This window comes from Phalaenopsis equestris, unplaced genomic scaffold (assembly GCF_001263595.1).
Source record: "Phalaenopsis equestris unplaced genomic scaffold, ASM126359v1 Scaffold000411, whole genome shotgun sequence".
NCBI lineage: Eukaryota > Viridiplantae > Streptophyta > Magnoliopsida > Asparagales > Orchidaceae > Phalaenopsis > Phalaenopsis equestris.
The window spans coordinates 892,034-915,528 of record NW_018164852.1 but is presented as its reverse complement, the minus strand read 5'-3'; the positions used below and the strand labels follow the sequence as shown (position 1 = coordinate 915,528).

At 35.0% G+C, this 23,495-nt stretch overlaps 1 protein-coding gene across 1 annotated transcript in view; it reads left to right on the top strand.

The window, feature by feature from the left end:
• The window catches only part of LOC110027027 (notchless protein homolog), a 42,806-nt gene extending 19,821 nt beyond the window's left edge, over positions 1 to 22,985 (top strand). The window contains exons 5-14 of the mRNA XM_020728287.1: positions 26 to 153; positions 14,124 to 14,323; positions 15,275 to 15,338; positions 16,420 to 16,530; positions 16,972 to 17,109; positions 21,273 to 21,415; positions 21,719 to 21,773; positions 21,925 to 21,981; positions 22,549 to 22,636; positions 22,752 to 22,985. Of these exons, the coding sequence (XP_020583946.1) occupies positions 26 to 153; positions 14,124 to 14,323; positions 15,275 to 15,338; positions 16,420 to 16,530; positions 16,972 to 17,109; positions 21,273 to 21,415; positions 21,719 to 21,773; positions 21,925 to 21,981; positions 22,549 to 22,632 (980 nt within the window). The 3' untranslated portion in view covers positions 22,633 to 22,636; positions 22,752 to 22,985. The remainder of the gene's footprint in view (positions 1 to 25; positions 154 to 14,123; positions 14,324 to 15,274; positions 15,339 to 16,419; positions 16,531 to 16,971; positions 17,110 to 21,272; positions 21,416 to 21,718; positions 21,774 to 21,924; positions 21,982 to 22,548; positions 22,637 to 22,751) is intronic.
• Positions 22,986 to 23,495: the final 510 nt, after the last annotated feature.

Here is a 23,495-nt window from a genome sequence, read left to right as displayed (position 1 = left end):
AATATTTGCTTATCTTGTTATTTAGGACATAAAAATTGGGTTCTATCTATAGCATGGTCGCCAGATGGAAAACATCTCGTGAGTGGCAGCAAGTCCGGAGAGCTTCTACTATGGGATCCTCAAACTGGGAAACAATCTGGCAATCCACTTATGGTAAGTTCTACATGATAATTCCTTTTGGTCCGGTTTGATGCATTTTATTTCATAGTTATAAATTTGGCATTTTTTCTTAACATTAGTTTGCAGTTTTCTAATCAATCGCAACGTAAGTTTTTGGAGTATCATTGTATAGATTTTACAGTTTTTCATCTAAGTTGTATCTGTTGATAATCAAAAATACAGAGAACAGATGATAATAACTTTTTTACCGCAGCTTAAAAAATTAGAGTACAAGGAAAGCCTTATTTATCGTGGCCGAACAACTTTCTTTTTTAGTTAATAGCTAGCATACCTTATTGAATCTTTCTTCAAAGAAAATATGAAAGGTGGACAAATTCTACTCATAATCCCTTTTCTAACATGGCATCCAATTACCGCATTTAATGCCTGAATACTTGAATTAGGAGATTGAAGCAATATGTTCCTTCCGCTGTTTGCCAGTCATTTGAAGGGATGCAGTGTGTAGGAAAGACTTGTGATCCCTCCCTAAATTTCTCTTTGATGAAGTGTCGATTTATTTCAAAATTTTTATTTTTTTCTAAATTTCAAGATATTTTGTTTGTCTTGTTGGCAAGATTTTTTGCAATAGTATGAAAGCTTTATAATCACGTAATAGATGCATGGATTTTTCAAGTTAAATTCTTAATTTCTCAAGGTACCTTCTAAGTCAAAATTCTTCACCTACACCAAGAAACATAGCCCGAAACTATACTTCAAGTTTGCTTCTTGCTACCGGAGTTGTTTCTTGCTGCTCTTATTTCCCCTACGAAGTTATCATAATTGGTGGTTGATCTTTCCCTTTAGGCATGCCAAGTATTGATGGATGGCATTTAGATGTTCTTTATTTGGTTATTCAGGAAGTTGCTCACCATACTGATTGAGAACCGAATGTTGGGTCCTGTGCATGAGAGAGAGTTGAGTTTTTCTACAACCCTTTTGATATCCTTCTTTATTTACATCTGGACTTTTATCATCAATGGCAACTTCTTTAGTGGATCCAAGGTGTGCGAAATGGCAAAAACTTTAGAGTCAAACATTCCCATCTCTTTTAGGAAGTTTTGAAAATAGTTTCTTTGGCAATCATATAACTTTTTTGTGTTCTAGTAACGTCCATGCTGAGGAAGTAGTTGAGTTGTCCAAAATATTTAAGTTCAAATTCTTTGCTAGAAGATTATTTTTTTTTTTCTTTTCATAATCTCCGATATTATGTCATCCACCTATATAGCGATGAAAACAATTTTTCATCTGTGTTTTTTACTAAAACATTGTGTGATCGATTTGGCTTAATAGTAAGTATTTTTTCTTCAACTTTAGTAAATTCCTCAAACCGGGTATGTGAAAATTGTTTTAGGTTGTATAGGGATTTTTGAAGTTTACATGTCCGACTAATGTTACCCTACTTTTTGAAACATGGGAAAGTGCTTGTTTTGAGTCATCATTGAGAAATCATTATGAACAAATGTTTCTTTTTAGTTTATGATGTAGTGACCAATCATTGTTTGCTGCTAGAGATAACAATATCGGATCAAATTAAGTTTGGCATTATGAACAAATGTTTCTTTTTAGTTTATCCCATAAGATTTAGTGTATCCGTCAGCAACAGTGTGCTCTGAGTATTCATTATTCCTTGAAACAAGTGATGTTGTTCCCTTTTGGTTATTAAGTGATTTCCTACTCTTTGTTTCTTGACAATGCCCATATTTCTTTTAAAACAAGCACTTCCACAAAGTTTGGTTGAGAGCATCTTGAATATTTCTTGGGATTTGAATTTTAGTCAGACTTGTGGCAAATGCTTGAAATTTATTAGACAACGTTTTAAAGGATACGATATTTTGGAATGGTGCTATGTAAGAGACGAAGTACTCTTATTTTGGGCAATACGAGGATTTATATTATTTTAAGGTTCATTGTTGCCCATGTGTTTTGCTTATACAACTTTATGGTGTTTTAAGGATTTCAAGATTTGATTCAGAATGTAAGTTTAGTTTATGAGGATTGTAGTTGCTTTGTTTTCTTTTCCAAGGGCTACCAATCAAATCTTTGTTAGATTCTCCTTGAGTATTTCTCTGATATGGGCTTTAGTTATTATTCTAGCTAAGCTAGGTTTGAGTAGGGATGATAGTAGACCTAATATTATAGTAAGCTTGGATATCAAGAATAATAGGTGGAGTAAAAGTTTTTCCTAATGTTGATATTTCTTGGTGGTGTGGTTCACCCTTTTAATCGAAGATTTGTGATAATAGGGTTGATTTTGAAAGAAATTCATATCCGTAGAGGTTTTGAATTTTTTATTGTTATAGGTGAATAGCACTATACTGTTTGTTATTTGGAGAATATCCCTAGATTGTACATTGTAGAGATTTGGTGTCAAGTTTGTTTTAGAATTAGTATTGTATGTATATAAGTGTTGTGCAACTGAAAATTTGGATAGAATGGTGGATGAGATATGAATTGTTGGATACAATTCATGGATCTTTACACGGCATTTTGAAGTGCACGACATGATATATATATATATATATAATATTATATAGCGACACACACACGATGCATTGTCTTGCTCTGCTAGGGTTTACTCCTCCCTTCGCGACTCCATGGCGATGCGGGTAGCCGCAGTGGTTCGTAAACTCCTGCTCGAAGAAGAAGGGTGGGGGATCGCGTCGCCATGCTTCGGCCTCTCGTTTGCTTCGCTTCGCTCTTCGATATCATTCTTTAGATCATGTCATTTTCTGGATCGTCTCACGAGCTCACTGGGAAGATAGCGGCGGAACTGTAGCTTGCACAGTGCCGTGATCAATCTAGCGACGTCCGCTTGATCCCTGCTCAGCGTATTGAGCAGCAAAGAGCTCCGGTTCGATCGCGTCATTTTCTCGATCGTCTCACTAGCCTCACTGGGAAGGTAGCAACGGAACTGCAGCTTGCACAGTGTCGTGTTGCAATCCTTCCTGTGACGTGTCGCTTCATCCCTGCTCGGCGTATCGAGCAACAAAGTGTTTCGGTTGAAGTCACAACTGAAACTCAGGAGCTTGTCGCTGTTCAACTACTCCCTTCCATGGCTATTGCTCATTCTCGACCACGGACTACTACAGTTTTAGACTTTAGGAAGGATTCTTTTGTTGATATGGTTGGCTCTATGAGATTAGATCAGGCTTTCCCTCAGGTTTACTATGAATCATTCGAAGGTCAGGAGGACTGCAATCTTATCAAGAAGACGGGTAGGAAAAGTAACAAACTAACTCTATTCTTCTATGATGTTGAAGTTTCCAACCTAGTTAACAAGTTCAAATTCACCCTCATTAGGATGTTCGAATCGGGACATCCCAAATGGAAATCGTTCGAAAGGCTTTTGAAGATCTCAAACTATTGGGACTTTGGAAGGTTGGGACTTTGGAAGGGACTTTGGAAGGTTGGCCTCTTTGATGGGAGGCGTGTGATGATACAATTATCTAAAGTGGAAGATTATGCCAAATTATTTTCCAAAAAGTTTATGACAATAGAGGGAAAGTATATGAAACTGTTTAAGTGGTCTTCTGAAATTGACTCTAGTCAAGAACCACCTATAGCTCCAATCTGGTTTAAACTACCTGACCTAAAGTTGCACTACTTCAACCACCAAGTCCTCTACTCTATGGAGCTGCACAAGGGAGACCTGTGAAATTGGATACACCCATCTTCAATCTAACCAGGCCTTCGGTTGTAAGAATTCTTGTTGAAGGGGATATCACCCTTCCTGATGTGGACGAAATATGGCTTGGTACTACTCACAATGAATATTGACAGCCAATTATAGCAGAATAAAGACTCTATTACTGCAAACACTGTAAACTGTTTGGGCACACCCCTGTCAAATGCTTCAAGCTTCACTCACATTTGAGATCGGCAATAACTAACAATATCATTCATGTGGAGGAAAATATAGCAGACACTGTTAATCTTTAATCTATCTTCCAGAAATGTTGAATGAGAATTTGACTCATAAGGCTACTCCTCACTAACCAGACCAACAACTTCTGCCTACTGTTGTTGAGGCAACTCTTCCTCAGATTACAAATTCTACGAATTTTATTGTAGCTGATGCTAACCGAAGTGTCTTGGAACCACCTATTGCGAGATAAGAGGGTACTCAAGTTATAGAGAAGTGTTAGGATCAAGGTGTGTTGCAGGCTGAGTCAGATCAGCAGTTTACCTCCATCCAAGATCCACCTATTGTTCACACGTGATTACCTCTGACAGATGATTGACAGATTTACAAATCTAAGAGGAAGATGAAATGAATGCCAGTTCTTAGTAACTCTCAGGATGACTGTATCATTTTTTCGGGAGGAAACCCATATCTCAGTATGTTGCTGGACTCCCTCCCTAGATTCAGGGGAAGAAGAAGCGGTAAGTCCACCGACTACACCCATCATGATTAGGATTTGTTTTTTTTTTTGGGAATACGTTTGTAATCCTTATGAGTGGGCTCTTTGTACCCACTCACTAAAACTTTTGTATCCTCTCTTTTTTATCAATCAATTTTGAGCTTTCAATATGTCGCAAACCTTGGCCTGTTGGTGGCGGGGTCATTGTAAGTCCCATTAGGTCAAGGGTTCGATCCCACCGTGGCGTGGGGGCTTTGGAATATTAGGTGCATGGCGCAGACGCCATATCATAGGTGCCCGAGCCAAAGGGGAAGCTGTATTTTTGGCCCACCGGACTCAAATACTATTTCATTTTTAGAAATATATATATATATATCCTTTTCTCATATATATATATATATATATATATATTAGTTCATTTTGTTTGGGGTGTCGACACATTCTGTGAATTACCACTTCTTTTAAGAGGTATTCCCCATTGATAGAGTGATAATAATCTCTTCTATTATCAATATTAATAACTTGAACTTTTTATTGAAATTGGGTTTGTATCATGTTATAAAAATTTTGAAGATTTGTCAACCTTTTTTTATTTCATAAAGAAGTTTTAACTATTATGTTGTGATCATTATGAACATAACAACCCATCCATAACTGGTGGTGCTATTTATTTTGGATGGTCTCCAACATCTGGAATTATTGAAAAATGATGAATTTTATAATGTTAGAGATGCATCACATTATGTGGATCAAAATTATCAAATGAAAGGTCCAATGGCAAAAACTAAGGCAAAATTTCTAAGAAGAAACTAAATATAAGATTAGCTACCAAAGTCCAAAGAATGGCACAAAATTTAGAATATTTTTAATGTATTTCTATTTTATTATTTTTGCATTTTTATTTTTCACCAAGCAAAATTTAGGGTTGGCATTGACGTGTTTTGGAATGCATAAGCCTTCAAAATATGTAGTTCAAACTCCTTTATTAATAGCCACCCAATTTTTTCTTTACTTTTCCCCCTCCGTTTTCCTTCCAAAAGCGGTAACTTAGTAGTTACTAGTTGCTTATAAATATGACTTGATATATAATATAATTTTTAATAGAATATTAAAATAATAACGCTATTTCTAGTTGTTATTAATATGTAGTTTTCTTTTATTTGCTTTCGTATTTTCCTCTATTCTATTTTTTTTCTTTCCTTATGAGTGCTCATTGTAATAGTGTTTATATACGTCTCTTTCTATCAATAAAATTGGCTGCTCTCTATTTCAATATTTCAACATGGTATCAGAGTCGGGATCTAACTGTCTAGATCCCAACCACTGCTAGCCTTCACTATGAGGTCTTCCGCAAGAACTGCTAGCCGCCGACTCTTCCAGTTGAAGTTCGCAGCCGCGTCCCTCCCCTGCTGCCTGCTACAACCATCGACCTTGGCATCTTTGGCTCCCTATAGGTGCAGAGTCTCCTGCTAGCTGTCCCTGCTGGTCCTCTCCCTATAGGTGCAGAGTCTCCTGCTAGCTGTCCCTGCTGGTCCTCTCTGCTTATTTTTTGACGGCTTGTCTTTCCTAGAGTTGTTCGGATTATCTTTTTTTGTTTCCGACAGCTGGTTACCTACAACTGAAATTTGACGATGTCTCAGATTTCTTTTGGTTAGTCGGAATCATGGTAGAGTTCTCCAGCATCGAGCCATCCTCAGAAAGCATTCTTGATTCCACCAGAGGTTTGATTCCAACCTCCGTTCCCGTGCAGATCTTGATCACTACTCACAAACTGAACGACATTAACTTTCTCCAATGGTCCCAAGCGATATCCTTATTCATCAAAAGACACGGCATATTCAGTCATCTCACAGTCATGATCCTTTAACCTCCATAAACTGACCCGACACATGGAGCTTGGGAAATAGAGAACTCCGTGGTCATTTCGTGGCTGAGTAACGCCATGGAACCGTCAATTGGTCATTCATATATGTTCTTCCCTTTCGTTAGTTCTCTCTGGACGACAGTCCGTGATACATACTTGGATGTAGGAAACTCTGATCAACTTTATGAGGTGTCTGACCATGTTGCAGTATGAATGAAATACGACCTATACTACGACTACACTTGAGACTCTCCTGCGACCTTTTTCTCTTCCAGAAAATTTTAGAAAATGATTGCATGTTTCATATCCTGCATACTCAACAAAAACCTTAACGAAGTTTGGGGCTATATTCTTGGCTGGGATCCTTTTCCTCTCGCATTGCTTTGATTGAAATCCGCCATGAAGGGAGCGGGTGACTTTTCATGCTCGTTACTTCCCCCCTTCAACTGAATCGTCCACCTTGGTCTCTAATTGTGCTCAGCCCCTCGGGTAATTCAACTCACTTGTGATAATTATCACAAATCCAACCATACTTGTGATAAGTGTTGGAAGCTCTACGAAAAACCGATATACAAATCCTCGACCGAATCCTTGACTGTCAAGGATCTTACTACGACATCAGAGTCTACCACAGTTCAACCGGCTCCTACCCATAACATTTCAGAATCCTCTGACTCTCTGAAAAGTCAGATGGAACACTTAGTCAAGCTACTTGGGTCCAATCATTTCTTTGCTGGTCCATCGACCTCACACGTCTGTCAAGGTACTATTCCTATGACACTCACGTATTTTTCCTCTAGTCCGTGGATCATTGATTCAAGTGCCACAGATCATGTTCGGATGCTTTCTCAACATACTATCCATGTTCTGGAAAGATACATTCAGAACTGTGGATGACTCCTATAATTTCATTGATGGTAAATGGTCTATTATTCTAATGACCGGTCTAACTCTGAAATCCGTGCTATAGGTATCACTATTGATGTGTAACCTTTTATCTGTAAGTTGACACATGACATTAGTTGTGTTGCTCATTTCTCTCATGATGTTTGTATCTTTCAGGATCATCATTCGAGTAGTGATTGAGCGGGTAGCTGGGTTCTACTACTTTCAAGAGAAAAATAGAGAATGAGAACATATCACTCAGTAGTTGTAGACTCTATCGAGTCATTGAATGCTCTATTATATTGCTATATTATTGTTTGAGTCATCCTAGTTTTCAATATTTAAAATATTTGTAAGTTTTCTAAGCAGACTTTCTAGTTTCAAATGTCAGTTAGCTGAATATCATCGGGTTCATTACTCACTCTACACACACCTTCCGTTCCTTTTTCACTCATTCACGGTGACACATGAGGACCCTCTCGCACAACTAGCTACACCAATAAACGTTGGTTCCTTTGTTGATGACCACACTCAAATGATGTGAGTCTATTTTTTAAAAAACAAATCAAAAGTTGCTGTCACTTTCCAAAATTTCTATACTTTCATTTCTCAATTAAAAACTCTAATTCAGGTTCTTCAGATCAAAAATGGTTGTGAGTTTTTTTAACTCTATTTATGTGAATTCTTGGTAAATAAGGACATCTTTCAACATAGCTCACGATGAACACTCAATAAAATGGGAAAAATGAGAGGAAAAATTGACATATCTTCAATGTTGTTCGCTCCATTATGTTTCAATCTAATGTATCGAAACATTTTTTGAATGATGCCATACTGACTGACACCTATTTCATAAATAATTCTCTCTAAAATTCACAACTTCTGAATCTCCTTAGTCTTCTTGATGTCATGCTTTCTTGCCAATGAGTTTTCTCTACTTTAGATCCCAAGATTTTTTGGTGCATAGTCTTTGTTCGGAACACTGATCCCACTCAGAGTAAACTTAATCCTAGATCCATAAAATGTGTCTTTCCTAAGGTACTCCTCCACTCAAAAAGGGTATCGGTGCTTTGATCCCATTGTAAACAAAATCTATGTGAGTGTTATGTCTTCTTTTTTGAAAGCATTCCCTATTTTTCTAACTTGCCCTCGAGTGAGGGGGAGAGTGTTCTTTGACAGTATTCCTTATCCTACTTCTATGAATGTTTTCTCCATTATTCCTGACACTGAGGAATCTTCGGTTCTTGTTGTTCCACTATCTCCTCCTCTCACTCTTCGTGTCTACACTCGACGCACTCGTCATGATGCCCCTCCTCTGGAGCCTCGCCACATTTTTGCAGGACCTTGAATCCACTTTTAGCGACCTCCCCGACACCACTCCTACCCTAAATGAGGAGGTGAGTTCCTTGAGTAAGGTACGTAATCAGGCATGCTCTCTCTATTCCATGACAAAATATGTTTCTTTCTGCTGTTTATTGTTGACCTACAAATTTCTACTGCCCTGACGAATTATTAGATCCCAGCTACTATTGAGGTTGCACTGGCAGATCCGGCCTAGAAAGCTGCAGTAATGGAGGAGTTGAATGTCCTTCAATCTAACCATACATGGGATATCGTAGATATTTCTCGGAGTTAAAAGCATTGGGATGTCAATGGATTTTTAGTATCAAGTTCAACTCAGATGACTCCTTTGAACACAACAATGCATGGTTGGTCGCCCAAGGATACTCACAGATTTACGAAGCTGACTATGGGGAGACATGTGCTCTGGTGGCCAAGTTAAACACCATTTGTGTCTTGTTATCTCTTTCGGTGAATCTGGATTGACCCCTATTCCAATTTGATGTCAAGAATGTGTTTCTAAACGAAGATCTTATAAAGAAGGTGTATCTGTCTCTTCCCTCTGGCTTTTACTCTACTGCCTCCCCAGGACAAATGTGTTGGTTGCAAAAGTCCCTCTATGGACTAAAACAATCCCCACGGGTCTAGTTTGGCAAGTTCACAAAGGTAATAGTGGCTCATGCTTTTACTCAGACTCAATCGGATCACACTCTCTTTTTCCTACATTCATTCATTGGCCAGATTACTATTTTTATCGTCTATGTCGACGATATTGTGATCACAGGAAGCAATCTACCAACGTTAGTCTTTGAAACACATTCTAGCTATGTCCTTTGAAAGAAAGGACTTGGGATCCCTCCGTTACTTTTTAGGCATGGAAGTTGCTCGATCATCTCAGGACATTTTTCTGTCTCAATGCAAATATGTGATTGACTTGTTAACAGAGAACAATCTACTTCTGTGCAAACATGTGGCTCTCTTAATGGATCCTTATGAAAATTTGTCTGATGTTCCCAATGCAGTTCCTATTAATAAGACTCGCTACCAGAGCATTGTGGGAAAACTCATCTATCTTGCCTTTGCACGCCCCAACATATGTCATGTAGTTGGTATGGTAAGTCAATTCATGCATGACCTCTATGAGTACCATCTCTATGATGTCCACTTAAAAGACACACTGGGCTCAAGTTTGTTTTTCTCCTCTAATTATATTGTTGTTTATATAGATACTGATTGGGCTCGATCAGTCCATGATCGACAATCTACCTCCGGGTACTGCTCATTTGTGTGGGAAAAACTTGTCACATGAAAAACAGAAAGCAGTCGCTGGTTGCTTTGAGCAGTACTAAAGTTGAATTAAGATCCATGTCTTTTGGGATCTGTGAAGCTCTTTGGTTACAAATCATGCATGCTCCGTGAATTACGTATGTTGACCTTCTGCCCCTGCAATTGTTCTGTGATAATAAGGCCGTCATTAGCATTGCCCTCAACCCGGTCTAACATGATCATACCAAACACGCGGAGATTGACAAATACTTTATCAAGGAAAAATTTGAGTCCGAGGGTATTTGTATTCCTTTTGTGTCCACCAGTGGCCAACTGGCGTATATCCTCACAAAGAATCTTCCTCGACCACTGGTCGAGGACTTCAAATTCAAGTTTAACAGGAATATTAAAATAATGACTTTCCCTAGTCGTTATTAATATGCATATTTTTTTATATGTTATTTGCTTTCCTATTTCTCTTTATTATATTTTTATTTCTTTTATATTTCTCTTTATTTTATTTTTATCTCTTTCCTTGTGAGTGCTCCTTTTAATAGGGTTTATCTACCCCTCTTTTTATCAATAAGATAGGCTGCTTTACTCCAATATTTCAACAATTTTCATTATTGATTGAAATATTTTGTTGGAGAAATACTCACTATATTTTACTTCTTAGTATTCTTAAGCTTTGCCAATGTTTGATGATATTTGATATTTTGTTGGAGAAATACTCACTATGTTTGATGATCTTTATATACCCCTCTTTTTATCAATAAGGTAGGCTGAAAAAAGTAATGTGGTGTTTATGGAATGCAAAATTAATGTATTGTATTTGAAATATTTTAGAGCTGTTTGGTTTGAAGTAAAATAAATGCACTTCATATTTTTTTTTGTTTGGTTCAAAGTAAAATAAATATAATGTATTTCAAATTATGTAAGGTCTTTTATAAATTAATGACGGTGCCGACGACTGGCTGTAGGTTGTGAGTGGCAGCAGTTGCTGAGGTGGAGGCCCATGGTGGCAATGGCCGGAGGTGGTTGGTGGTGGTTGCCACCGTCGGCCACCACCACTTGCGTCGCCAGGCACAACCACCTTCTATCACCGCTACTGCCATAGGCCACCGCGGCCCGGCGATGGCCGGAGGTAGTTGGTGGTGGTTGCCAACGACAGGAGTGACCTATGGCAGTAGTGGTGGTAGAAGGTGGTTGTGGCTGGTGGCCGACTGCAAGTAGTTGACGGTGGGTGGCCGGAGGGCTGTGGCTGGAGGTGGCTGTGTTTGTCAGCAGTAGGCAGTCACTTGTGGTTGGTTGTGGAGGTCGGTGGCGGCAGATGGCCGGCAGATGGCCGACGACCGACTGTGGGGCGAGGTGATTGTGATTGGTAGCAGCCGACAACACCTTGCATAGAGCCATATGTTTGAAATTCGGCCAAATCCATCAAAATTTAAATACATTGAAATAGAAACAAGGAATGATTTATAAATTCATTCCTATTTTTTGTTAAATTTGTAATTCTCCATGCCAAACGCTTGAATTCCTAAAAGCCATCCAAAAGGAATGTAATGCACTCCTTTTGCATCCGACCAAATGACCCCTAAATAAAAAATCCATAGCTATTTTTTTAACAATTAATCCCTTCAAATGGCCAACACTTGGGCCCATCACCATTAGTTGGTTTGTATAAGAACTATAAACATATTTGGATGTTTAGCAAACTTTACAGTAAGAAATTTGTTAAAATTTTAATAGAATAGTGACGTATGAATTAATTGATAGTGCCATAACATGATGGCATTTCTTGATTGATAATTATGGGTAGTGCTTGGTAGCCATTTTTTAAACTTTTTCCTGGATTCTTTTTTTCACGGCTGTGAGATCATGCACGCATCTTTAGCCATTTAACTGTTTTCCTGGATTCTTATTTTCACGATGATGAAATCTTGCAAAATTCTTAGCATTTTCAATCAATTTTCTTTAATTCAAAATCTGTAAAACATATGTTAGATTAAATTCTAATCATACAGTTAAGTTCTATAGTTAATTTGCTTATGGACTACAAATTACTATTTAGCCTCAGAGGACAATGTTAAATATTAGATTTTTAAGTAATAATAATAGGTCCAATGCAATCAAATTTAAGAGAGAGCCATCCATCTCCTATCTGAGCAGAGGTGTTCGTTACAGGGTTTGTATTTATAAAATATAAATGCTTTTATTGTCATGTGATCTAATTCACCTAATTTTATAATCCAAGGTCTACATTTTTTTTTATAACATCTTAGAAGTTAAAAAAATTATCTTTTGTGCTAATGAAGAGATGGTGTTTTGTAACTTATGGAGCATCAATTTGATCCTTGCTGAATGGGCTTGGTTCCATAGGTTTTAATCTTGGTTGTGACATCAACATTGCCACATTGATCCTTGTCTTAGATATTGCTTGTGGGTTTCTAGTTTACTGATTTTCTGTGAATTTTCCAAGATGTTTCTTTGGTATGTGCAATCTTCCAACAATGTTTTACATATTATTTTTTTTCTTTTTTGATCGTCATTGGAGAAGTAAAGGCTACAAAGCACAAGATTATAACTTTTAGAGTTATAATTAGCTACTAATGTAACTTTCTTTCCGCTTACTTTTTCTTTTGGCTTTCGAGAAGGCCTTTTTGGATGCTTTGAAGAGGTTTTCTTACTCAGGATTCTCCCATGGACTTGATCAAGCTCCTTGTTGAATCCTATGTAGACACTTGTAGACATTTTCTTTCTTAATGACTTTCTGGGTAACATTGGCTACCCTTTGAATAATTCCATTTCAAAGTCTTCAAGCATATCAAGCTTGTACCATTTCTAATAAGATTATTTTAAGTATGCTGTTATAAAGAAGATCACCTTCCCTTAGGTCATGGAGAGTTGCCTTGTTTTCAAAAACTTACAAAATTTTTATTTTTTATTTTTTATTAATTTTTTTTATGTTTCTTCTGTTGCATATCATCTCTTGTGCAGTTTTGTAATACATGAAGTTTCTTTTATCTCATTCGTCTTGTTGATCGACATCACCATGCTATGCAATTTTCCAACTTTCATAGCTTGGATTGTGGGTCTCCGATGATTGGAAGTGTGGCAACCTTTGTGAAATAAACTTCCTTACCTCTCCCACGTGAAATAAACCTTTGTGAAATAAACTTCCTTAACTCTCCCACGTAAATGCGTCATGACAAATTGTGAATACTGGATGAAATTGTGGCCATTGAGTTTGCGTCTTGTGATTTGGAAAATGGGACCTTCCTTCCCACTTAAATTGTTGGTGAGTTAACACTTGGATTGGGACTAACTTTTCGTGTTGGCCTGTTGGGCTATCTTTTCTGCTGGCTATGCTGTGCTTCATCATTGAAGGATTTTGGTGTAGTTTTCCCTCTCTGATACCATGTTAAAAATTAGAAAAAATAAAAAATATTGGATAGAAAGTTTACAAGACAGCTTGAAAAACCAAATACATGGCCTTATTATCATGATGGGAAAACCCTCTCTCTTACCTAATAACACTCAGTATAAACTTTATTGGATATTCCTAGTAAGGAAATATGAAAGCTGGACATATTTTGAATATATAATGTTTCCTAACTAGCAATCCATGGTAAATCAGATGGTAGTTATAACGCTTACAACACCAGCTGCCCATTCGACAGCCAATTATACATTGTACACCTTATTAGCACATCCAAAATTAAGAGATTGAAGCATTTTATGCTCTCCATTGACAGCTGCTGGAGTATTCCTTTTTTAAGCAGCATTAAGAGTCTTCCATGCATGGCAAGACGAAGTATTCATTGAATTCTTTTTTCAAAAGGACAGGAAATCAAGGGTATCTGCTTTTTGTTTGTCTAACATAAATATTGTCCTATCAACATTTAGGGACTTGACATTTATGTTTTTTGAGTAACTTTAACTGCTTTTACAAATTTTCATTCCAATATCATCTATTTTTTACTCAAAATAAATAATTTTCTAATATATGTTCAGATGGTTGTCCATATATTGTAGAAGCTACTCTGTTTTAGTGCATGTATCCACACTTTGACACAAACTTGTGACAAGCTTGCGTGAATGTATGCTCATTCATCAATTATGAATGGTTGGATTATTTTTTGAAGCGGAGTTGATTATTATTTGTGAATTTTACCCTTTTTTTATCAGTTTTCATTATGTAAACTCTTTTTTTATTCTTAAACATTGCTTCCTCTGTTGTACCTCAGGGTCACAAAAAGTGGATTACTGCTATTTCTTGGGAACCTGCACACTTACAAGCTCCATGCCGTCGTTTTGTTAGTTCGAGCAAGGATGGGGATGCCCGAATTTGGGATATATCTTTGAGAAGGTGCACTATTTCTCTTACAGGTCACACTCTGGCAGTGACATGTGTTAAGTGGGGTGGTGATGGAGTGATATATACAAGGTACATTTCTACTTTTCCGCTGTGCTTTTTATAATAATATTTAGTTTTATTTTTTTATGATTAAAACTTGCGGTTTGGTCTAAATTTTCGAGGATGGGCTTGCCTTCTTGTATGTACATTGGGAAATTTGCAAAAAGAGAACTGAAGGAGTCCCTTATGAATTTTTTTTTTTAAATAACTAATTATCTTTAGAACCAACTGAATGACTTCAGATGGTTTGATTTTGACTATTAATTTGTATGTAAATTATGCGCGAACATAAAGAAAGCCATTTCTAAGAAATTACTTTTGTTTTTCTCGTTTTCCTGAAACTTTTGTTCATCTTTTGGTTATTTTCTGTGGTGTTCTTTCCATACCGAGAAACACTAAATTGTAAAATCATTTCTGCAACTTTTTCTCCAAGTATGACTATTCCTTTAACCCATGCTAAGTTTTCCAATTCCGCTCTATTTTGTCACTGTAACCCTTTCCTATTTTGTAAACTTCTATTAGTAAATTTGCATCAACATGTCCCTCCATTTTTGCCAACTTTCTTGATTGAGTTTATTGTGCTTAGTTCTTGAATTTTGTTGTTAGTGCTGATAAAATTGTCTAAATGATAAGGGGTTCAGTTGTCACTCTATTTTTCCTGCAATTTGTGACAATTGAAATTTGACAACATTCCTAGTTGGCTTATTAGCGCTTTAGGATTAATTCGTCAGATTTGATGGGTAGTATCACAGCAAGTTTACTTGGATTACTCTAATAATTTGTTTTTATATTATACTTGAATAAGCATTTGAAGCATTCCTATCCAGTTTCTTGGATTATCTGGTTATGCTTTTTGAAACTGACATCTAAACATAAATTTAATTATTAAATTATTGTAGTTTTATTTTCTTAAATGATATTTTATTTTTTACTTCAATTTATGAGTGTTTTGTATAACTAGAGGATCTAAAACTCATGCAGTTCTCAGGATTGTACAATAAAGGTGTGGGAAACTTCACAAGGAAAGTTGATCCGTGAGTTGAAGGTACTTCATTAGAACCTTTTTGCTTGTGAAACTAGTGAATGAACGTTGAGTCATCTACTTCTTTAATATATTTAGTTTGGAGAGATTTTGTATTTTATTTAGCCTCAGAAAAGTAATAAGTGCTCTCTATTCCATCTTCTCAAAGGGCTTGATTAACTAATGGTTTGTTTTACCGTTCGTTTTACACCAATATAAGCTACTGTAAAATAGAAGGATTTTGTTTAGGCCAAAGAATGATTACTTTTTCCATAATTTCTTTACGGACACTAGAAAACATACTTTTTCCAACTTCGGTACTAAGATTGTAGCGAGGAAAACAGATAAAAAAAACCTTTTTTTTTTCTTTACTGACCTTCCTGCCACAATTGGCCAATCTAACGAGTCTATTTTTGTTGTCAGAATCTTAATTCTGACAATCTATTTAGGATAGATTCTTAAAGTTACATCTTTTTAATGATTATGAAAATTGAGTGGGAACAAAGCCTCTTCATGATTTTTTGAACTGTTTTTCTTGCCACAGTAGCCCTTTTTCTGTAAGCTGTACTTCTTCCCGTTGGCTTTGCTTTTTAAAGCATATCTATAGGCTGTTGGGATATGCTAGATCTGTCGATCATTTTTATACGCCAAGGCAACATTCAGCAGATCTTTTGTTGGGAAAAAAAAGGGCATTTACACGCATGCATACATAGCTCACTATTCTTATGTGTTTACATATTTCACTCCTAAACTTTCATATTACACACATAGCACTCAAGTTTTTGATATCACATTAAAAATAGCACTATTACTATTTTTTAAAATTCAAATACACTTTTTCATGCATAAGTTTTAAGCACCAAAGTGCCATATATGTAAATATGAAAGTTTAAGTGTGAGATATGTAAATACCTAAGAATTGTGGGCTACATATGTAAATTTCCTAAAACAATTATTTCAAATCCTGAACTTACAACTATGTGTTCGTGTATAAGCAATAGCTAATGTTTATTTCAAACTATGACTCAGTTTTGGTTTATGCAGGCAAAATCATGAATAAAACCCTGTTAAGTACTGTGCATGATATTTTGTATCTTGATTTCAGGGTCATGGGCATTGGGTCAACTCTCTCGCTTTGAGTACGGAATACACCCTGCGAACTGGTGCATTTGATCATACTGGTAAAACATATTCATCTGCAGAGGAGATGAAGGAGGTATTCTTCTCTCCCTTCTCTTAACTTTGCCTACAACAAACAAACAAATTTTGATAGTTTACATTTTTAATCCAATTTGGATATTGTTTTTTTTTTTTTTTTTTTTTTTTTTTGTATTTCATGAAATCGGTTTACTTGCTTCATCAATTTTTTGCTTCTGTAGGTATTGATGATAATATTACTGCTTGTCATGCTAAAATCCACAGCATTGTTGTTGCTTTTTTTATGGAGTTTGTAAAAGTTTTTAAGTCGTAATAATTTCATTGTTAGCACTTTATAACTGTTAAGAGTTACTGAATTACTTTTGTCGCTGATTAAAAGGGATTGATTATAGTAGAATTTCATCATACGACACATCTTTTATGTATACACTTTCTATTTTTGCAATTAAAGTTGACTATATTTTTACTTCCATTGATCCTCCTTTTTTCTTGGTCTTAGGCAGCTCTTAAAAAATACAACAAAATGAAGAGCAATGCTCCTGAAAGACTAGTTTCAGGTTCTGATGATTTTACTATGATTCTCTGGGAACCTGCTATCAGTAAACAGCCAAAGGCCCGCTTGACGGGTCACCAACAGGTACAGGCGATGTTGAATGGTCAGTTCTTTTCATTTTCTTTGTTATACAAGACGCAGCAAAATTGAATGCGCTTTCAATCATTCTTGTGAAATTCTGCATGAGTTGCCAATTTTATTTGGCACATCTTTTTGTTGAACTTATTGCTATGTCACCTTATATATAGCCTTTTCTTCCTAGTCCCTTGTACTATTTTTTCGGTTTATTGATTCATATTTTACCCTATTATAGATTCATAAACTACCTTATGTATTTTTCACCATCTTAATAAGTGTCACTGTCATTATCTCTCTGATATAATCATTTGTAATTAGATCCTTGCTATTTTTAGCATACTTACGTATTAACACATTTTTAATACATTTAACTTCCTATCATTTATTTCTTTTGTGCATTAACACATTTATATTGCATAAATGTTCCGATTGTAGCTTTCTTATTGTTTTTCTTTTAATTCTCCATAATATTCTTCCTTAACATAATTGTTTGGAAGGATTTTCAGTTAGTTTTCTAACTGCAATTTTAGAAACTTGGGCATTTACTTGCATACCATCCAATTCCTATGTATTTACATATCTAACTCTTAAATTTTGCATTTTGCATTTATACCACCCAAATCTTTCATATCACATAGAAAATACAACTATTTTAACTTTTAAGAACTGAATACTCCTTTTCATGCATAGGTAAGGTGGTATATATGTAATATTGAAGTTTAGGTGTTAGATATGTAAATGTATAGGAATTGAGTGGTATGCTTGTAAATCGTCCTTTGAAATTATGATGCACCCGTGTAAAGTATTATTTAGATGATAAATGCAGGATACTTGAGCCTCTCTATATTTCGTATAATTATTTAATTTTTGGAAGCTCTTTGGTCACGTTGCAATTATTTTTCTATGCTAGTTATTTTGATATCTTTTTTATCTACCACAACTTCAACATCCCATGCTGCACTATGATCACCTTCTCTCAATTCATTTTGAGAAGCTGGGAAATCCTCCCAAGTTCAGGTTTATCTCCTCCCATGACAACAATTGTTAATTTTGTAAAACTACTCCAACAAAACAAAATAGAAAAGCAGTTCAAACAAAAGAAAAAAATAAATATACAAATTACCCTATTGGTTAATTCAACTATTAAACAATGTCAACTTAACTTTTATTGTTATTGTTGTATGTTACACGAAATGTGAACATTTTATGGTTTAACTAATAGTACATTTTTTCAGTATTGAAAAATATTAGATTTATTTAAAATATCTAATATATTATTCTCCATAGAAATGCTTATATCTGAATTAATAACCTGCCTTAATTTGACTGTTGTAGATACAATCTACTTTATATTGTTAGTCCATAGGTTGCATGAGTTAAGAGTAAATACACCTTACGTAACTTTTTCCCATATAAAAGATAAGATTATAATTAATGTAAATCAAGTAATATTATTGCATTTTTCTTTCATAATTCATTTTGATAATTTTGTTCTGATCCCTTTCATTTAAGAAAAACTTGCGAAAGAACAGCAACAGATAATTTGCTTTTTAATAAAAAAGAGACCTGTCTTCTGGGATTTCACTGTCTCTGTGTTGTGAAACCGAAATAGCAAAAAAAATAGGCTTCTTGTTCGCACTTGCCTTTCTTTCGTGCTTGAACTATAACCGGTGGGAGCACTATTTTGCTGTTAATTGATTGGGGGCATTTACATACCACACTAATTTTTTGTATTTACATATCTAACATTTTATTTGTGATGTTAAAAGTTTTGCTTTTAGTGATTTTTATAATAAATTAGATACTAAAGAATGTGAAAGATATATGTATAAACTAGCTAGACAAAGATAAAATTTAGTTTAAGTAAGCGTATTAAGGATGAAAATAAAAAAAAAATGCTTTTCTTAGATGAGGATAATTAATATAGGTGGGTGCGAGATTTTGTTAAACTTTTTCATGAAGATTGTGAAAATACAATCGACTTTAGTGATATTAATATCTTAATAATAACAAATTTTTTTATTTCTATCGTTGCATTAATAGCGTGGAAGTTGAGGAGGCTTTAAAGAAATTTATGTGTAGAAAAAAAAAGTAGGATATGATGATATTCTAATAACAGTGTGAAAATATTAAGAACTAAGAATTTCTTGTCATGCTAAAATTTTTATTATTATTTTTAAAATTAAAAAGATGCTTGATGAGTAGTGAAAGAGCCAATTGATTTTTTTTTTAAAGAATAAATGAGATGCACAAGAGTGTGCAAATTATAGAGAAATTAAGTTAATGTGCTATACTTTAAAGTTGGAGAGATTAATTGAACATAGGTTAGGACTTGTTACAAAAAAATTTTTAAAATCAATTGGGATTAATGCAGGGAAAATCTATTATGGAAGCTATAAATTTATTGAGAGGTTTAATGGAGATCTACGGAGAGAGAAAGGTTGATCTACATATGATTTTTGTTGATTTAGAAAAAACTTATGATAAGATTCCAAAGAAAGTACTTTGGAGTGTTCTAAAAAAGAAAGGTGTAGATATTGCTTATATGCAAGCCATTAAAGATATGTATATTAGAATTGTTACTTGTTCGACACAAAGAGGATTGACAAAGTATTTTCTTATTTTAGTTGGATTACATTAGGGATCGGTTTTAAGGCTATATGTTTTTGCTTTAATTATGAATGTTCTTACTAGATATTTACAGGAGGATGTACCTTGGTGTGTGTGTTTCGTTGATGATTTCCTTTTTTTGGATAAGACTAGAGGGTGTTAAAAAGAACTTGAATTATGGAAGTTGACTTTAGATTCTAAAAACTTTCGTTTGAATAGATCTAAAACTGAAAATATGGAATTTAGTTTTAGTAGATCAGATCTTGTGACGGGTTTGTAACATGGATGATCAAGTCATTGAAAAGAGTGGACATTTTAAATATTTCGAGTCTATTGTTCAAAGTGATGGTGATATAGATGTGGATGTTATTAGTAGAATTCACATTGGCTGGTTGAAGTGGAGGAATGCATTGGGCTTATTGTGTGATAGAAAAGTACTGCTTAAACTGAAAAAAATAAGATTTTATAAGATGGTGAAACCTGCAATGCTTTATGGTAACAGAGAATGTCGGTCTGCGTAAGAGAAGCATAAAATAAGTTTTGTTGAGATGAGAATGCGTAGGTGGATGAATGAATTTACACTTAGAGACAAAATGCGAAATGAATATGTCTTTGAAAGGGTTGGAGTAGCTTCAGTGGCAGACAATATTGGAGAGAGCTGCCTTAGATCGTTTGGTCACATTAAATGTTCATCATTTGATGACCCTGTTAGGAGAGTAGATGTCTTAGATTTGCCTAATGTTAAGAACGGTAGAGGTAGACTTAAAAGACTTGGGCATGTTGTATAAAATGGCCTTACTTGATTAGAATTAAATGAAAATATGACACTCAATATGATAGATTGGAGAGAAATGATTTATGTACATATTCAAATCTTTAATATCACATAAAAAAATATCACTATCACTTTTAAAATGGTTTATGAAAAAAGTGTTATAACTGTAAATATGTAAGTTTTGGTGTTAGATATGTAAATATGTAAGAAATGTGTGGATGTTTGTAAATTCTCTTTTGCTTATATCGGTCATCCATCAACTTGATAGTGAAGCTTTTAACACTGTCCCCAACCCGCCTCTGTTCCTGGTCCAGGTCATATCATAACTGAATTATCAGCTTTTCAGGATCCATTTTACATTAGAGGAGACTTAACATATTGGAGCACCTATTAGATACATGGTTCTGCAAACGCGTAACAAAATGCACCAATTAAATTGCCAATTAAAATTTATTCAACGGATTGGTCAGAAAATTTAAAAAAAAAATTGTAAACCAAATGGTAATATGAATTTAATTGTGTAAAACGATTTGCATGGAATGAGTTTAAAATCTCATGCAACATTAGCAGGAATAAATGATAGTTCTTGAAACCAACCTCAAATTGTTGGTGTGATGCTAATGATAAGATGATGATTAAAGCTTTTGGTTTTGAGCAATTTTCAGATTTTTTACACGTGTAGACGATACCTTACCATCCTATAAAAATGAAATCTTTTATATATATAAACGTGAGATTTCAGAAGTTTTGGGCTCCAGCTGAGATTTTTTCTCTATTTTTGCAGCTTGTAAACCATGTATGCTTCTCTCCTGATGGACAATGGTTGGCTAGTGCTTCATTTGACAAATCGGTCAAGTTGTGGAATGGGGTCACTGGGAAATTTGTTGCATCCTTCAGAGGACACGTTGGACCAGTATATCAGATCAGGTCAATATTTTATCTCTCTCTCTCTCTATATATATACACATACCACTCAAAATCTAACACTTAAATTTTTCTTTTTACATTAATATCACTCAAATCTTCCATCACATAAAGAATATCACTATTTTAACTTCAGAAGGTGAAATGCGCCATTTCATGCATATGTAAAGTGGCGTGTATGTAAAAATTGAAGTTTAGTTGTTAGATGTGTAAATACATAGGAATTGAGTGGTTTTTATGTGAATCTCTCTCTTTCTCTCTCTCTCTCTACACAAGTTTACGTACTGATCTATACAATTTGTTTAGCTGGTCAGCCGATAGCAGGCTTCTTCTGAGTGGAAGTAAAGACTCTACGCTTAAGGTAATCCGCTCAAACTTCAATTTCTTTTGGTCTTTTGTAAAAATAATTTCTCATCTTTCTTTGCAATTTGTTCTATCAAAGATTTCTTGTAAATATTATATTTCTTAACTGCAAATACTGCATTCACTTTTTTATATGGCTAATTAACTAGGTTTGGGATATCCGAACACAAAAGTTAAAGCAAGATCTTCCAGGTCACGCAGATGAGGTATTCTATTATTTCCAAAGTTCTGATTTTGGAATTGCTGTGCCAAACTTCTCCTGAAATAACTTACAATCAAAGGTTCTAGAACTTGTTCTTCCATTCGGTACCATTGCAAAAGTTTTAATTTTTATAGTTCCATGTTGAGCTTCCATTAGCATTTTCTTTTTCGACCCCACTCAGCGAAACAAAGGCTTGTTGTTGTTGTTGTTGCTGTACATATTTCAAAATATACTTTAAGTCATGAAATACTCAAGGTTATCTAATAATATCAGTTCAAGGTACTACAACTCATGTTACTTGATGATATCTCAATTAATAAAACTATGATTAATTTTGACAAATGCTGAGAGCACTAGTGAAATTTTATCTAAAATCTATGAATTTCGGGTAAAATTCCTTGTATTCGTGCTAAACGTCACTTAAACTCTTTAAAATCATGTCAAAACCCAAAATATCAACTGATTTAATTTCTGAGCAAACCGAGCCAACCCAAAATCATCAAAACTGAATTGAAACCAGATCTATCGGCTATATTTTTTTTTTCCTTGACCCCTCCTCTTTTTCTTCAAGGTTTTTGCTGTGGATTGGAGTCCAGATGGTGAGAAGGTTGCATCTGGTGGCAAGGACAGGCAATTAAAATTGTGGATGGGCTAAAAAGGTTTTTATCACTATATTTCCCTCTTGATTCCTGCTTTAATAAATTCACTATTTTTTTCTTACATAATTTGAATTTTGTTCTGGTAAGTTCTTAAATTCTTATTGTTTCTCTTCAGGAATCAAGTGATGTGCTGAAGGGCACTAAACTGCTGTATTACATATCATTCACTTCCCATAATTTTCTAATATTTAAAATGTCTGTTGTAATTATTGTTTTGTGGGTTTCATTTTTAAACCATGTGAGTTCAAACTGCTGTGTAGGAGGCAGAGATTTGGGTTAATATGGCTTATTGATTGTGAACAGTATCTTTATTGTATTCATGAAATGAAATTAAAGTTATTTGTTAGAATAGTCGATCAAAACTACGTTCTGATTATTTCGAATTACCAAGCTGGGTGCTATTGTTCCTTTTACATATTTGCTTCCATTATCTTTGCATCTGCAGTAGAGGTTTTAACAAGCCAAACACGAGCGAGCCCAGACTCATCTCGTGTTCGGCTCGTTTATATTTCAAGCTCAAAAGTGTGTTCGTGTTCGGCTCGTTTGCTTAGCGAGCTGAACGCCAACCGTTCACGAACAAAAAGTCGTTTTGACAATCCTAATCACGTAGCGATAAGATGTTAAGGATTGAGACAATATTTAAAACACCATTTGAATCTAGTTTAATAATTTTTATTCTATTTTCTTAATTAATACTATTAATTGATTATAAATCTTTGTAGCCTTGTAGTCAATTAATTTTTTTAAAAATACAGATATATATATATATATATATAATTGATTAGTAGTATTTCGAGCCAAAACGAGCCAAGCACGACTGAGCAAATATTTGTTCGTGTTGTTCATGTTCGGCTCGTTA